The sequence below is a fragment of the Natator depressus genome, chromosome 10, assembly GCF_965152275.1.
Source record: "Natator depressus isolate rNatDep1 chromosome 10, rNatDep2.hap1, whole genome shotgun sequence".
Taxonomy (NCBI): Eukaryota; Metazoa; Chordata; order Testudines; family Cheloniidae; genus Natator; species Natator depressus.
In genome coordinates, this window is record NC_134243.1 from 11097627 (window position 1) to 11116276 (window position 18650).

Consider the following 18650-nt stretch of genomic DNA (forward strand, 5'->3'; position numbering starts at 1 on the left):
TAATATGCAGAAGGGGTGAAACTTTGAAGGAAAGTTATACATAAACTTTCACATGCTCCATCACAGTCCTCCATCTTTCAACAGCAAATTTTCAATGTACAATCCATTGTCAACAAGTCCATTAATTTTGACCTTGTATAGTAAGTCCTTCACTTGGTCACTCAGTATCGGATGTCACCTAGAGCTCCTAGAACTGGAACATTATAGCTCCCCACAGCTATCATTACATTGAGATATGATCAATTTTATTTTTAAAATGCCAGCTGATACTGCATATTTTAAAAGGAAGATCTGAGGCAACTTGTCACTATTCTCCTTTCTCTTACAGAATTATTTCCCCAGCAAACAAGATATTTTGTTGGCCAGAAAAGCCACCAAGGGGATCGTAGAGCATGACTTCATCATTAAAAAAATCCCTTTCAAGATGGTGGATGTGGGTGGACAGAGGTCTCAGCGTCAGAAGTGGTTCCAGTGCTTTGATGGGATAACTTCTATTTTGTTCATGGTTTCCTCCAGTGAATATGACCAGGTTCTCATGGAAGACAGACGCACAAACAGACTGGTGGAGTCCATGAACATCTTTGAGACAATAGTCAATAACAAGCTCTTCTTTAATGTTTCTATCATCCTATTCCTGAACAAAATGGATCTCCTTGTAGAGAAGGTAAAGACAGTGAGCATTAAGAAGTATTTCTCAGACTTCAAGGGTGATCCTCACAGGCTAGAAGATGTTCAGCGTTACTTGGTGCAGTGTTTTGACAGAAAGCGGCGGAACCGCAGTAAGCCACTCTTCCATCATTTCACAACTGCCATAGACACTGAAAATATCCGCTTCGTGTTTCATGCAGTGAAGGACACGATCCTTCAAGAGAATCTGAAGGATATTATGTTGCAGTGAAGAAGAGCACCCCTTGTCTTGTTGAAATCTACCCAGGGGTTATAAGTCAAGCTTTTATTTTATCTTTATGGCTCTTGCGTGTGGTTTTAGGACCCATGCTATTCACTTGGCTCAGGAATGCTGAAACTAGCCAGTCATGGAGGCAGAAGGAGTCAAACGTTGATGTTAGCTACTGAATCATTTGACGAGTAACACTACTGAAAAAAGTGGCCATTGTAGGGTTTGACACCTAGTTTGGAATGTTGAATAACACAATCACCTTCCTATCTTAGAAAAATCTAACTTTGACAAACTATGTAAGGAAGACTTTTAATGAAAACTGTTGTTTTGCAAGGACAGTAACTGTGCAGACTGCCTTTCTCTGCAGTTTGGAGGAGCTGAGTTAACCAGTCAAACTAATGTAAATTATAATGAGGTTGGTAGTTGTACTAGAGAATAAATGGCAATATATTAATCACAATTCCACATGTAATCTTTAAATATGTAACCAGATCTTGCTTGCATGTGCAGTGTTTGCCAAGGATCTGGAGTCCACTTATCAGTGTGGATGCACAACTCTTGTCTGAAGGTCTTGCATCAGTCTCTTGAGACATGCAAGTCTAGGACTATAAATGAAATGCAGTAGAACTATAAATGAAACCCACCAGGCTATGAGTCCTCTGTCCTGCCACTCTGAAGTCAAATGGAGGAGAAAATTAAGGCCTGGCTGATGAGGACAAGATTTTGTTTTGCACTACATATACAGTGTCTTACATCATGGGAAACTGACTTCCACAGTAATACAGTTTGAGGCATGTACTAGAACATCTGACCACATATCTGCACATAGTGGGTGCTCTAGTGAGGTGTCATTTATGGAAATTCATCACTGTTCTCACACCTGCAGTTGGCAGTATTTGTAAAGCTGCAGTCTCTCAGATCACAGGGCTTTATCTATCTCCAAATGTGTGGAAGCTGATTAAACTTTTTAGCAAAATATTTGGTGGTAGAGCAGCTGCTTGATTACTTCCTAACAGCTGACCTTACACTTCTTACACAAGAAGAGCCAGCACTCTTGAGATCCCAATTTTACAGCTGCACTGATACATTTGGACAGCAGGACCCTGCTGTAAACTAGCCCATTTTTAATCTGTTAATGGGATCTTTAGCCTATATTAATTTATATATAGTATGCGTAAACTGTCAAAATTAGTTGCCCATTTCAGGCGATGGTATACACGTGTGAAATTGCAAGAGGCTGTGAATAATGTTGCTGTGAACTGTTGACTTTCTAGCGCTCTAAACTTACGTAGTTAACTATCAGGTGCCTTTCTTTGTGTACAGATAATTCCAACCTTGTCTACTACAATGAGGTACATAAACAAAATTTAAGATCTGCCTTTTATTTCAATGCTGTAGTCTTTTTTTTTCTTGCCAGGAAACTTTCAAACACAAATGTTTACTGTGCAATTGGTACCATAGTTTGATTTTATTTAAAAAAAAAAAAATCAGAAGGGCTTTCTCTAACTAGACCAAGTCAGTCGAATCTCTGTAGTTCTTTTCCCCTGTAAAACTGTAATGACATGTCAAAAAAGGAACACTTCGGCATTTAATCCCAAGAGAAATGCTGGTCTGAAAAGAACCCTGCTCTGGAGTTTTCACATGTTTAACTTGGATAAAATCTAGAATCCTTCTTTTTGTGGCTTGCAGAAGTTCATTTCTCTGTGTGCGGTATACACAGCTTCCCAATGCAGAAATCTGCTGCCCTTGTAGCTTTTTGTGCTAGCTTCAGGAGTGAAAAGGATGTGGCTGTATTCTAGTTATATATAATGCATACAAAATGTTTGGTGAAGTAAACCAGTAAGGAGCTACAGATAGGAAAAATCTATTTATTTTAAAATTACACTTCCACTATTTCTCAAATGTAAACAGAAGTTAATTGTCTAGTTAGAAAAGTCTTACTCACCATGGACCAATTTTACTTTTTTTCTTTTTTAACATTTAGTGATTTTTTTTTTTAAATATCAAGTCTTGTCTTTAATGTTCTGCATTGTTACAGATGAGGATTCTGTTATGGTAATTGCATTTGGAAAGGTAAATGCTTCAACATGAGGTGTTACAAATTGTGGCTTAAGGGTCTAGAGGAATATATTTCTTCTGGGCGTGCCTCTTTATTTGGTTAAACGAGATCTAAAGGTGTTTACTCTTCATTACTTAAGCATTCAGATTTCTTCATTACTTAAGCATTCAGATACTGTATTTAGACTTTGCAGTAGTTTCTATTCAACAGAAGGCTTTAGAGCTATAGCAGGTCAACTCAAACTGCCTAACTTCCCAGTTGATTCTTTGTGTACTTCATTATTTTACTGAGTATTCTGTTTGGAATAATGTGCTGCCCATTTAACTCTTGAGAAAACATTCCCTTTTTAGAACCAGATATTATTGAAAAGTTACCTTGGTTTTACATATGAAGTCTGCCGTAGCTTTAACTGCAATCCTGGAGCATGAAACTACTCTTCTTTTTAATGCACATTTGAGGTCTTGTATTCTTGGTCACCTTATTGATTTTTAAAAGAACTGAGCTAATAAATATGAGGTTCTCCAAAGCAACTCTCATTGTTACAGTTGCACCCTGAAAAATAGCAGCATGCATTTCCATGTTTAATATTGACAATTCTTAACAAGTTTCATTTTTTTGTAATAGTAGTAAAACAACCAGTTCTTCTGGCATGCTGTGACTGCTTTGTACCGTAAAGTTGGCCTGTTAGGTCCCTAGGAGCAAGGTAGGGACATAGGGCTGCATGATCATGATGCCCCTAGACTGCATCAATCCTCAGGTGCTGTTTTGTCCCTCTGGGGCCATTAGGTGTAAGAGCAGCCTAGCTTTGGTATGGGACCATCCCTTCACACAGTAGCCCTGTGATTGAGGAAATGCAGAGGAGAATTTTTTGTGCACAGGTCATGAAGCACAAGTCAGAATAGGGCTTTGCACCTCTCAGCCATAGCTAAGGATCTAGCTCATGTTTTACTCACTGCAAGCCCTGTGTATTCTAAGGCTCTGGAATGTAAGAAGCTTTCTTGCTCAAGCATTATCCAACCATCAAGACTTTACAGTTGGTTAACAGTTTTGATGAGGGAACTAGAAAACAATTCAGGTCAGTATTCCATAGCTATATTAATGCTGCAAAACAAAGAGCGGTAAAAAATAGCAAACTTGTCTTTGTCAAAAGTAATCAATATGGCTCTGTATTTATAAATGGAAAATGTAATTTAGTCACTCTTCTGACCATAACGACAAACAATTAGACTGGAATATGATGTGCTTAACTACTTTAACGCAAAATGAGACACCTTGATGTAAGTTGACACTATGCCATATTACTGACTGCTTCAAGGATTCAAGTGCACCACTGTTTTTAGTGCAATACTTAAAATTAGTTTGAAACAGGTTTGAGTGGACCTGTGTCTTTGTTTGGTGCATGATTAAATCATCTTAAGAGTAGTTTGGGGACACTAGCTATCTACTGTGTTAGGTGAATATACATCTTTCAGGTGTAGTTATAACATGCATTGTCCAGTCATAGTGTGAAACTTCATTGAAAGTTTCCACTAGAAAATCTAAATAACCTCAATCCAGCAAGATTTCCTCTTGTGAAGACACATGCATTCTAAAGTGGTAAATACATTTACCTGGCTACGACATATTTTTAAATACAAGCCCTACTGGATTCCCCTATGTAAAAATAGTACAATAAAGCTAGTCATCTGTGGTACTAGTAATTACTAGTGCAGAATTCAAAAGGTACTACCCAGTATTGTGCAACAATCTTTAGCCAGACTTGGTGATCTGCTCAATTCTTTTGCAAGAAATAACTAATAATTGTATTTTACAGTGACATCATGGAGACGTTTGCTGGTAAACACAGCTGCGAGGGACAGCTCTTTTTTATAAACTTCATAAGTTATTGTTCAACTGACTAGTCAGGAAATGGGTCACAGGCAGGCCTACAATCAGGTGGAGGCCTTGAACATATGCTTTTTAAAAAAAAAAAAAAAAAAAGCTCTTCGCTCTCCCTCATTTGGCACATGCAGGTCACTGACAAGGGTCCTCCGTGTGTTTTGTCTCCAGCAAGGACAAAGAGGAGATGCTTGCAGCATATTTAAGCAGGAGAGCCCTATAATGTGATCTACTATCAGTTTTATAAAAGTGGCAGATGGGATCCTATACTGAAAATCATGTTGGTATCTTGTGTCAAAGCCAATGTTTTGAAGACTCATTCAGGTCACCAGCAGGTGCCTTTCCCTCAAAGTGGCTAACCAATAAGTTGCTCTTTGAATTAGCTACCTACAAGGCAGTAACTGCTCTAGAATTACCAAGTGAATTGGGCTTAAACAATTTTATCTTTAAAATTTTACATTATAATTGTTGATAAACTACATGTTTAATAGGTAACTGCTATTTTTAACAACCCATTGAACAATATTCTTGAGATGTAGGGGGAACACAAGGTATTGTGGTGACAGATTTAATGGAGTTGATTAACAGCTGCTCTATTTTAAATGACAACTCTTAAGAATATGTCTAGTTTCCATTGTCACTACACATCTGAATCTCATTCCCTGTAACACAGCACAGTAGGCTGTTTGAGCTTGCCAACTTCATAGTAAATTACCTGTTTAAAATTGTGCTGTCAGACCTAGAACTGTGCTGCTAATATGTCTGAAGGAGCTTCCAATGACTTGCATTTCTGCAGGCTTTTCAAAGTTAACTAAAGGGTTAACAGATTTGCTGGCTTAAGTTCAAACAGAGTGGAGAGCATTTGTGTAGCTCAGAGATTTTGGTATGGCAGGAGCTATAGTTTAAACAGTGTGGGAGGAGCTGATCGGGCCAAAGACTAAAATTTCACTGTGACAGCAGCTGAAATGGAGTCTGGGACATGTGAAATGCATCCCATCAGTCCATCCACAACACTGATTTCCCCTTTCCGCCCAGGATAGCGTTACAAGTCTTTTAGGTGTGTTATGAGGCAGTACCTAGAGTAATCAGCATTTAATTGAGTCTGTCCAGCTTACTTGTATCTTGTGTATGGGTTTCTTCCCTTCCCTACTTCTTTGATGGTCTTTCAATTTAGTGCTGGTCCTCTAGAGCTCTGTAAAGATTTATAATGGGTGTGTTTTATTACTGTTCATGTGAAGCCCATTTTCTCTGGGCTTTTTCCAGAGTTGTTTAAAGTGGGGGGCAATGTTGAATCTCTGCAAGCCTTATTCTGGACGAATCACTTTTATTTCTTCCTTTAAAATATCTTGGCTGATTGTAGCTGTCATACTTCTAGGCTGAGGCTGCTTAATTAACTGACTAGCAAGAAATGATGCCTTTGACCAACTGCCCCCATGCCCTCAAAATCCAACCATGCACTCGAGCTCTACCTCCCTGGAGAACAGGTGCTACAAAATTGCTTCTAAGCTGATGTTCTGAAGCACGGCTTCCCCATTAATAGGCCACTTGGTACTGAACAGTCCTGGTGAATGGACAGAAGCACAGGGGTATCCTGTAAGGAATTTTCCTGGTCAATGAAATTGCAGCATGGAGACTGAGCCATTGAAGGGATTAGCAACCCTTTCGTGCCACGCATTTATCCTGGCCTTAGACAAACTAAGGCCCATGTTCATTTCCACTTGTGCCCTAAACTTGCCAGGGAACAGCACTTTGACTCCACTTGATAAAGATAATATCAATATGGCCTTTCTGTTTGCACCAATGAACAGGGCAGTGGCACTGTAACCTATTCTGTAATTCCAGGCTATGCCCACAACAATAACTTGTTCAGTCCTCTAGCTCTTGTTGCTTTGACAGTAGGTAAAATGTAAATGCTCCTCACTTGATATGCCCCTCTTGCATTTGATCGTGAAAATCCCTTGAAATAGCTGAACTTACTTGTTTAGCAGCCTAGAGAACAGCCCCCACCCTTCTTTGATTGCAGTAACAAAACATGCCTTCTGCTTTGCATTCTCCATATAGTTGCCTTTGTGAGCAGTGATGCTACATGGTGGGGCCTTGATTCTTTTCTTAACTTTGAAAGAAGTTGCATGCAGAAAACTTCCCTCAGGTGTTTAAGGCGGCCTTTATACACAACTTCTGAATGGAATGAGCCTTGAGGCCTGCATGATGTTTGATGGTTATCAACAGATGTTCACGTCAGAACAGCTCTTGGTGCTGTCAAGCAACCGGCTGTATGCCATCCTGGGGCAATAAAAACTACAGAAACAAACATGGATTTTTTAAAGTGCAACTTGCTATAAATCAAATGCTGATCTCCCATGATGAAGGCAGTACCTATTTTTGCAAGCTAGTATTAGTCTCTTCCCCATATCAGTTGTCCAGTATGCAGTAAACAAAGTGGTGTAGTGAGGTTGTAGGCCTAAGACCTGATCAACCCCTCCATCCATGTTAAAGGAGCCTGGTGTTCAGATTGCACTTCCATTGTGAGCCCAACTGTTTACAGGTGTGTCCCTTCTCCCTTACTCTGTAACACAATAAAAGTTGGTGGATAGATACTTCAGCTCCCGTAAAGCAATTACCCTCTTTGGTAAGGGAATTATTATCTAAGGATTTCCACAATGGCTGCTTCTTGGAAGACGTGTTCCTAGGACAGATCTTTAAGGTTGGCTTCATCAGTGCCAGTCTTAAATTGAATAAGCATGAAGTCCCCTCCACTCTCACTTCTGAATGTTCCAGCCTGAGAGTGAGATGTTGACAGGACAATGCAGCACCTGCCTCCATGCTTGGGTTGCTGCTGTCAGTGTTGAGTATTTCTTGTGGCTAGCTGGAGGGATCCCCCACTTGGTGCTGTAAATCGGATTTTTTTTTTGTGAGCACTAAATTCACTTTTTGTTTTTTAAACAATGACACTAAATTGTTTAACACAAATGGGGATGAAGGGCAGCTAGGATAGTCAGAACTGAGGCTGGTTCTCTGTTAACTAATCGAGTGGTGCCTCTGTGTGAGTCAGTTTAGTCTTGACTCCGAATTGCTTGGCTCTTTGTAAGTCTGTATCTCTTTTTAATGGTATCTTTAAAAGCAGTGTTTAGGTTTCTGTCTCTGTGTTGACATGCTTGCCTTTCCGTGTGTGGGGGAGGGAGACATGGGACGGCTCCAGTGCCAGCAGTTCTGTGGCTGCCTTGCTGTACTCTGTAAACTACTACAGTCTTGCTCTTGGCGTGTGTCCATGGTTCATCTGATTGACTTGGAAATAACCACAGTCAGAAGGAAAGAGCTGCACTGATGTCGTCCAAGATGGACTTTCTGGTGAACAGCCCAGGGGTATTGGGGGGCGGGGGTAAGGAGAGAGAGCGGCGATCTGGTTTCTAAATAGATCCCAAATGCTTCTGCTTAAATACTGTCTGTATATTGAAACAAAATGCAATCAGTAGTCAGTTCGAATTCTTTGAGAACTGTCTCCAGGAAAGCTATTTGGCTGTGTATCTACCAGCACATTGGCACAGCTGTAGCTGTGTGCACTTCCATTATAAACCTTTGTTTCCAACCGTTTGTAACTGGGTCCTATAAACTCAATCCCTCCTAACTTGTGACATGCAAGCCTCTTGTCAGTCAGCATGCCTTCCTCCAATTTAAAAACTAGTTAACCTTGCTTTGAGGTATTAAATTGTGAGGAGTATGTAGAGACAACGGCTTTAAAGGGGTCAGATTGCTTCAGGTTACTTTGAGACATGAGGGCATCTTGTTCAAAACCAGCTGTTGCTCTTACAGTACGGCTTCACACAGACATGTGTTAAACTCACATGCTTGGCACAATAGTGAGTAAATGATCTTTCAACAATCCACAGGATTTAAAGGTCCTGTGGTAAAGTCTGCTTTGGAAGTTGCGTTTCAGTTCATAGACATTAGTCTGTTGGATAAAGCGCATTTTTCTGGTTAAGCCTGTTCTCTTGTTTGAATTTGCCCAATAGACTAGAACAGCGAATACACCTTTTTATTAATGACTGACTGCACACAACAATGTCTCTAAAACCCTTGCTTAAAAATTGGCCAAGTGTGGTGTTACTCTTTTAAACAAGCTGTCTGATTTTTTTTTTAATTTGATTTGAATCACATACAAATGAAATGATTATGGCTATGAGTGCCACACAGGTCACAGATTCTGTGATTTTAACACAGGTCTCTGAGTTCTTTGGCTTCAGCCCTGCTTGGGCTTCAGCCCCGCACGGCAGAGCTCAGATTTCAGCATGATTTATTGTTTATTACCTGCATCCTATCTGTGACTTTGAATAAAAATACCTTTGCCAAAATCATAGCTGTAGAAATGACAAAACACTCGTTAATTTTGTGACACAATCCTGTATCTTGGAAATCGATTTTAAAATGTTACCTTCTCTGCTATAACGCCCTGTGGTGCCTAGGTATTGTAGCACACATACTATGCAATATCATACAACTAGTTTTAAACCAGTTTGCTGCATTGGGCAGGAAAGGCCTGAGTTTAGCCTTAATTTCTAACAATTTACATAGAACTTCTTTTTAAAGACGGTGACGAACTAAAATAAGTTGAGGTGAAAAAGGCATTGCTCATGTAAGTGTCTTTGCAGAACCAAAACAGCATGCACCATACAAGCGGCCTATTTGCTGTGATAGTCTCAACTTATGAAAACTGTGTACTAGATAAAATTATATTGTGATGTGTAAAAAGTGTATTTTATAGTTTTGGTGAATTAGTTTACTGTTTTGTATATATGAATTTTATAAATATTAAAACTTGACTTGTTATACTGTTCATTGTGGAGTGTTGGATCTTTCAGTACAGGGCCTGAATTGTGGTAATATTTTAACCTTGTTCACGTGCTTACTATGATAATACAGGAACCTAACTGAAGCAGTCTTGGAACTGTTAGCAGTTATTAAGAACTCATGGAGGACGCAGGTGAAATCCTAGAAGACTGAAGAAGGGCAAACAGTACCTGCCTTTAAAAAGGGGAACACAGAGGACTTGGGGACTTATAGGATGACTGATCTTTTATACATGAAAGGATACTGAAACAAATGATTAAACAATGAGTTTGTAGGCACCTGGAGGATAATGGGTTTACAAGGAATAGCCAGCATGGAATTGTCCAGAACAAATCACGACAACCTAACTTCCTTCTTTGACAGGGTTACTGGCCTAGTGGATGGGGGAGAGGGGTGATATCTTGATTTGAGTAAGGCTTTTGACACAGTCCCCCATGACATTCTCATAAGCAAAAGAGGGAAATGCAGTCTAGATGAATTTACTATAAGATGGGTGCACAACTGTTTGAAATGCCATACTCAGAGTAGTTATCAGTGGTGTCAAACTGGGAGGGTGTAACTAGTGGGGTCCTGCATCTGGTACTAGTCGATATTTTCATTTAATGATTTGAATAATGGAGTGGAGAGTATGCTTATAAAATTTGCAGATGACACCAAGCTGGGAGGTATTGCAAGCACTTCGGAGGATATAATTAGAATTCAAAACAATTTTGACAAATTGGAGAATTGGTCTGAATTCAACAAGTTGAAAGTCGATGAAGACAAGTGCAAAGTATTTCACTTAAGAAGGAAAAATCAAGTTTCCAAATATATATATATTTATATATATAAATCTAGATATATTTATATTTATAGATATATATATCTCCCAAATATAAAATAGGGAGATAACTGGCTAGATGATAGCACTGCCAAAAAGGATCTGGAGTTATAGTGGATAACAAATGAGTCAACAATGTGATGCAACTGTGAAAAAGACTACTATTCTCAGGTGTATTAACAAGAGTATCGTACGTAAGATGCAAGAAGAAATTGTTCTACTCAGCTCTGGTGAAGCCTCAGCTGGAGTACTGTGTCCAATTCTGGGCACTACACTTCAGGAAAGATGTGGACAAATTGGAGGGAGTCCAGAGAGCAACAAAAATCATTAAAGGTTTAGAAAGCCTGACCTATGAAGAATGGTTTAAAAAACTAGACCTGTTTAGTCTCAAAAAAAGACTATGGGGGGACCTGAGAGGACAATGCTCAGTGTTCTCCATGCCCACTGAAGGTAGGACAAGAAGTAATAGGCTTAATCTGCCACAAAGAGATTTAGATTAGATATAGGAAAAACTTTCTAACTATAAGGGAAGTTAAGCTCTGGAATAGGCTTCTGAGGGAGGTTGTGGAATCTCCTTATTGGAGGTTTTTAAGAACAGGCTGGACAAACATCTGTTAGGGATGGTCTAGGTTTACTTGGTCCTGCCTCAGCACAAGGGTCTGGACTTCATCTTCTCGAGGTTCTTTCAGCCTTATATTTCTACGATTCTAAGAAATTAATAAAAACAAGACCAGCGCTGTCATACAATGAAAACTTGGGTGGAAGAACACTTGTCCTGTAACTATGACTGTCAATCGCAGTTAACTCATGCAATTAACTCAAAAATTAATTGCGATTAATCAGTTTTAATCGCACTGTTGGACAATAAAATACAATTGAAATTTACTAAATATTTTGGATGTTTTTCTACATTTTCAAATATATTGATTTCAATTACAACACAATACAAAGTGTACAGTACTCAATATTTTTATTACAAATATTTGCACTGTAAAAGTGATAAAAATTAGTATTTTTCAATGCAGTGCAGTACTTGTACGAGGTAAAATCTCTTTATCGTGAAAGTGCAACTTACAAATGTAGATTTTTTTTTTTTGTTACATAACTACTCAAAAAGAAAACACTGTAAAAACCTTAGAGCCTACAAGTACACTCAGTCCTACTTCTTGTTCAGCCAATCGCTCAGACAAACAAGTGTGTTTACATTTACGGGAGATAATGCTGCCCGCTTCTTATTTACAATGTCACTTGAAAGTGAGAACAGACGTTCGCATGGCATATTTATAGTCTGCATTGCAAGGTATTTACATGCCAGATATGCTAAACATTCATATGGCCCTTCATGCTTTGGCCACCATTCCAGAGGATATGCTTCCATGCTGACAATGCTCATTAAAAAAAATGTGTTAATTGAATTTGTGACTGAACTCCTTGGGGGAGAATTGTATGTCTCCTGCTCTGTGTTTTACTCACATTCTGCCATCTATTTCATGTTCAAGCAGTCTTGGATGATGACTCAGCACATGTTCATTTTAAGAACACTTTCACTGCAGATTTGACAAAATGCAAATAAGGTACTTGTCAGTGTTCCCTCCCAACTCTGAACTCTAGGGTACAGATGTGGGGACCCACATAAAAGACCCCCTAAGCGTATTTCTACTAGCTTAGGGTAAAACTTCCCCAAGGCACAAACTCTTTGCCCTTGGAGGGTACGCTGCCACCACCAAGTGATTTAATCAGGGAAAGGACCACTTGGAGTTCCTATTCCCCCAAAATATCCCCCCAAGCCCTTACACCCCCTTTCCTGGTGAGGCTTGAGAAGACTATCCTAACCAATTGTTTACAAAGTGATCACAGACCCAAACCCCTAGGTCTTAGGACAATAGAGAAATCAGTCAGGCTCTTAAAAGAAACAGAACTTTATTAGAAAGAAAAAAGGTAAAAGAAGCACCTCTCTAAAATTAGAAGGGAAGCTAATCTCACAGGGCAATCAGATTTAAAACACAGAGGATTTCCCTCTGGGCAAAATCTTTAAAGTTACAAAAGTAAACCAGGAATACACCTTCCTCTCAGCACAGAGAAAATCACAAGCCAAAACAAAAGTAAACTAACGCATTTCCTTGCTAGTACTTCCTAATTCTCATGGAGTTGGATTGCTTGCTTGCTTGATCTCTCTCCAGCAAGCACACACAACAGAGACACAAAAGCCTTCCCCCCACCCCCACCCCCCCAAGATTTGAAAGTATCTTGTCCCCATATTGGTCCTTTTGGTCAGGTGCCAGCCAGGTTACCTGAACTTCTTAACCCTTTACAGGTAAAAGGATATTGTGCCTCTGGCCAGGAGGGATTTTATAGTACTGTATACAGTACCCTTTATATTTGACAGTACCAATGTGAGATTTCTAAAGATAGCTACAGCACTTAACCCAAGATTTAAGAATCTGAAGTGCCTTCCAAAATCTGATTGGGGCGGGGTATGGAGCATGCTTTCAGAAGTCTTAAAAGAGCAACACTCTGATGTGGAAACTACAGAGCCCAAACCACCAAAAAGGAATATCAACCTTCTGCTGGTAGCATCTGACTCAGGATGATGAAAATGAACATGTGGTGTTCTGTACTGCTTTGGATAGTTATTGAGCAGAACCCATCATCAGCATGGACACGTCTCCTGGAATGGTGGTTGAAGCATGAAGGGACATATGAATCTTTGGTGCATCTGGCATGTAAATATCTTGCAACGCCGGCTACAACAATGCCGTGTGAACGTCTCTTCTCACTGTCAGGTGACATTGTAAACAAGAAGAGGGCAGCATTATCTCCTGAAAATGTAAACAAACTTGTTTGTCTGGGCGATTGGCTGAACAAGAAGTAGGACTGAGTGGACTTGTAGGCTCTAAAGTTTTGCATTGTTTTCTTTTTGAATGCAGTTATTTTTTTGTACGTGAACTTAAAAATGTAGAATTAACTTTCATGACAGAGATTGCACTATAGGACTTGTACTAAGTGAATAAAAAAATACTTATTTTTACAGTGCAGATATTTATAATACAAAATAAATATAAAGTGAGCACTGTACACTTTGTATTCTGTGTTGTAACTGAAATCTATATTCAAAAATGAGGAAAACATCAAAAAATATTTATAGAAATAGTATTCAATTGTTTAACAGCGCGATTAATCACAATTTTTTAAATTACATGATTAATTGTGATTATTTTAATTGCTTGACAGACCTACCCATAGCCTGTACGTATTCCATATGTCCTTCCCTTGATTCTGCTCTGTATTGCTGCTCCTGAGTCTGTCAAAGAATTGAACCTTTAGTATGGCATATGGAGGAAATGCTAATGAACTGTTACCTAGAACTGTTAAAATTCAGATTCATCCTGTAGAATTTCAGTAGCTGGTGTATATATTAAAGTTTGATGGGGGTACAGCTAGAACCACTTGTGCTTATGTATTTCAAGCTCAGCCAGGGAAGATTTTTAAGCTGGTTCAGTTGACAACACCTGTTAGAAATAATTTCTCTTCAGCTGTGTAGTATCCAATAATAGCAGTATGACCTGTGTGTGTGTCTGTCTCTCTCTCATGGTGCCAGTTCCTCCCTTGTCAGCCTCACTTGCTTTTTACCACTAGTGTAGAACTACTGACCTTAGGACAATTTTAATAATCTACCTCATTGGCCTCCTCTTACCGTATTGCAATCTTAGCACCAGCTAATTCTACCAAGCTTTGATCTCCTACTCTTTACAATCCCTTCAACCTTTCCTCTCTTGTACTTTGGCAGGTCACATATATAGCTTTTTTCCCCCCCTCTTATATGAGTATTGCTTTTATTGTATGACTGAAACTTCTAGCGCAGTTCTTAATTGTAGATTGACACTACATTGCCAATCCCATTTGAACAGGGCAGTACAAGCACAATTTGACTCTCTTTAATGGGAGTCTTGGCTGTTAACTGTAAATGTTGGTTGCCCCAGGTTAGATATCACTGTTCGGGTATATGAATTGGCTTGAATTTTGTTTCCACCGATGCCCTGAGCATCTTCAGCTCCCATCAGGAATCATAACATTCAAAAACTGGTAAGAGAACACTTCAACCTCTCTGGCCACTCAGTAACAGACTTAAAGGTGGCAATTTTGCAACAGAAAAGCTTCAAAAACAGACTCCAATGAGAAACTGCTCAGCTTGAATTAACATGCAAACTAGATATCATTAACTTGGGTTTGAATAGAGCCTGGCTGGGTCATTACACATTAAATCTATTTCCCCATGTTAAGTATCCTCACACCTTCTTGTCAACTGTCTAAATGGGCCATCTTGATCACTACAAAAGTTTTTTTTCTCCTGCTGATAATAGCTCATCTTAATTAAATAGCCTCTTACTGTTGGTATGGCTACTTCCACCTTTTCATGTTCTCTGTATGTGTGTATTGTGACAGATTTGGTCAGGATGGTTATAGGAGAGTAATAGAAGGCAGATATATTAGCCCCAGGCTAAGTAGGTCCCTTTTCCATGGGTAAGGTAACAGGGAAGGTTCCAGAACAATCAGGAACCTTCTGGAGACAATTAAGACAGGCTGATTAGAACACCTGCAGCCAATCAAGAAGCTGCGAGAATCAATTAAGGCAGGCTAATCAGAGCACCTGGGTTTTTAAAAGGAGCTCACTGCAGTTTGTGGTGCACGTGCGAGGAGCTGGGAGCAAGAGGCACTAGGAGCTGAGAGTGAGAACGCGGACGGTTGGAGGACTGAGGTGTACAAGCATTATCAGACACCAGGAGGAAGGTCCTATGGTGAGGATAAAGAAGGTGTTGGGAGGAGGCCATGGGCAAGTAGCCCAGGGAGTTGTAGCTGTCGCACAGCTGTTCCAGGAGGCACTCTAGACAGTTGCATTCCACAGGGGCCTGGGCTGGAACCCGGAGCAGAGGGTGGGCCTGGGTTCCCCCCAAATCCTATCAACTCCTGGTCAGACACAGGAGGAGTTGACCTGGACTGTGGTTTCAGAGAAGCGGTCAAGCTGAGGGCTGCTGTGAAGCTCCAAGGCGAGCAAATCCGCCAATAAGCGCAAGATCCACCAAGGTAGGGCAGGAACTTTGTCACAGTGTGTGTGTATGTGTGTATATATATATCTATATCTTCTTACTATATGTTCCATTCTATGCATCCGATGAAGAGGGCTGTAGCCAATGAAAGCTTATGCTCAAATAAATTTGTTAGTCTCTAAGGTGCCACAAGTACTCCTGTTCTTAAAGCTGTGGGTGATGGTTATGAAAAGGAGGGTTGTTCAGTTATTAATCTAACAAGGACCATACTTCTGCCTTCCTGACTGTGGAGCCTTGGAAAGCCATACAGTAGTGTCAACTGAGGGAAGTTTGGTTGTAGGAACGTTTTGGGTTTCATTTAAAAAATAGGATCTTTTAAAAATAACACCTTCTCCCCCCCTCACCCCATCCCAAACAAAGAACCCAATAAAACCCACCACAACTTGTGTTAAATGAACAGTGCAAGAAACAAGGTTTTGAGCTCCATAAAGCTCTTCTTGGCTTCTTCCATAAAAGATGGCCCAATAAAAGATAATACCTTAAGCACCTTGTCTTCAACTAATGGAATTATCATCTACAAGAAAAAGCAGCCTCCCTCTTTTCCTGTGCAGACCCTTGTTTGCAAGCTGTTGCACGCATGGTTGGGTGAAACTATCCTTCTAATGCCTTTCTCTTGCTCCCCTGCCTTTGTAGGGCACAGTAACTTCCTAGTATTGGTGATGTGAATGCAACCCACAGGGTGTCAATGGTTTAGCAGTGGAAGGCTGACCTACCCATTAGGCTTCTGCTTTCTTGAGCTTGTAAGGTCAAGTAACCACTAAGCCCATTGGTGCTGTATGGAGAATTATAGGTTTAAGAAATGGCAAGAAGGGCTTAAAATAGTCTGTCTGCTTTTAGTGTTTATCAGTATCAACATAATGGATACTGGAACCACCACTGAGCTTTTGGGTAACAGGCTAGAAAGTATATTGAATTCGGACACTTAATGTGGCACCAGTTGAACTTAGCTGATCCACCTCTAAAGCACTCTTGAAATCTCTGCTCTTGGGTTGTCATTTGAAAGATTGAGGTGGCAACTTCAGAAAGCAGGTGGAAGTGAGGCCCCTTGCGCATGATGATACAGTTGGGCAGATGTTTGCATAAATCCAGAACAAATGACAGTCATCTTATCCCCTTCCAGTGTGTACGTGCACACCACCCCCTCACTATTTTACGTGCTTTTGTATCTTTGCCTCTGCAGTTGGTGGGTTTCCTGGAGCTGCTGCCACGAGGACAGTGGCTAGGTAGTAGCCAAGGCTGTTCTAGACCTGTTGCGCTTCAGGACAGCAAGATATTCTCAGTGGTAGTACGGCAGAGAAGACTTCTAGGCAGTTCAGTTCAGGAGTGGAGCTCTGTTATTGCAGGGGTAGGGAGTTATACACTGTAGCTAGCCTGCCCTATGCTGCTACCGAAGCTGCAGAGGAGCCCTGCACTGCTTAGGAGCTGGGCAGCAACGAAAAGGAGCTGCTTAATCTCACAGAAGCAAAGTTCTGCTCATAGGCAGCTTAAGCTTCTCTGGTAGCAGCCAGTGCTCCTCCTGTATGCCAATCTCCCTCTCCTTGCTCTGTTCATGAGCCACCAACCCACTGTAAATGGTCTCCCTGGGATCCTGGGGAGCTCCTTAGATCCATAGGAGTGCTTTGCCTTCATGTAGTGGTGGTGTGCTTTCACTTACACTATCCTAATGCAATGGAGGGTGTTCCCAAAATAATCAATGAACGCTGCATCAGCCATGAAGCTTTGTGCCCTCCACGCTGCTTCCCTATGCAAAGCCTCCCCAGCTTAGGTCTGAAGTGCTGTGTAGTACAAAAGGCCCAGGCCCTCCTACCCATTATTTACAGTACAATGCAGCTCTGTATGTGCCTGACCCATTTGTAACACTCTGTGACCCCACCAGTGGGTTGTGACTAAATTTCTTGGCTTACAGTGTGTGTAAAGTGCTCATCTACCTCTTGCTGATTATGGGTCCTTCAAATTAACTTCCTAAACCCAAATCCTCCCCTCTTGTGCCCTGCCCCTCTACAGCTAATAGCTGTAACCTATGTCTTCACCAGCGCACTCTCCTTAATCAAGATGTCTAGGAGGGAAGTAATTTAAAAATGTGTGTGCTCAATAGCACTGACTGATACTTAAAGGGGAGGATAACTCCTTTTAACAGGGCATCCTTCATCTAATTTAACAGCTGTTGGGATAGTCTGGCTGTTTGCTCCTCTCCTTTTCCATCCATCCACAGCTGTGACACACACAAAGGGCAAGAATGCGTCTTTGTGACTTGGCTCTGAAAAGGACTTTCTGCAGGACCTTTGGCCAGTCCCTTCACCATGCTGTGCCTCAGTTTCTCCATCTCTATTAAGTGGGTAATGATACTTGCTCACCTTGGTAATCAGACCTGCTATGTGAGTGCGCTAAGCATTACTGATCTGCACCTTCGGTGTCAACGCCCCATATCGGTGTATGTTGGCTACTGCTGGGTCTGTCAGTTGATGTTCTCAGGCACATAAGCTGCCCGTGAGTCTGACCAGTAACAATTTCTGAACTCCTGGGCTACACAGCGCTCTCTGTTTAGCAGCATTACAATGAAAGTAGTCTCTGTTAACTGGACATTCTCTTAATGGGAATGAAAGACTGTGCCCTGATGAAGAGGACTTCACTGGACATCTATCTACTGGTGCAGAGTATAATCTGCTGCAAAGGAATGTGATACTTCTGCATGAACAAAAGTCTACTGATCTGTATTGGACAGACTCTCTCTACTGTACAGCTGCTGGAAGGCTCAGCAGAGCAACGTTGGGGCTTTACATCTATCTCTCTGAAGTTACATTATGGCCCTGGATCCTCTTCAGCAATCTATGTGGATGTGTGAAGCTCTGAGTTCCAGAGCTCCTTTAGTCCTTACCTGGAGTGATCCTAGATTCTCTGAACTGGTAAGTGGTTGCTACATCCGTGATTATACTATTGCAAACATTTTCCATAGTTGTGGAGCATGAAGCAGGAGGATCTAAACTCTTCCATGAAAGCAGGGATACTGTTGACAGGTTACTAATAACTGTATAAGCAAAAATGTCT

At 40.7% G+C, this 18650-nt stretch overlaps 1 protein-coding gene across 1 annotated transcript in view; it reads left to right on the top strand.

Annotated features, from left to right (window-relative positions):
• Positions 1–9574, top strand: part of GNA12 (G protein subunit alpha 12) — a 77380-nt gene extending 67806 nt beyond the window's left edge. Inside the window, exon 4 of the mRNA XM_074965180.1 lies at positions 329–9574. Coding sequence (XP_074821281.1) covers positions 329–898 — 570 coding nt within the window. The 3' untranslated portion in view covers positions 899–9574. The remainder of the gene's footprint in view (positions 1–328) is intronic.
• Positions 9575–18650: the final 9076 nt, after the last annotated feature.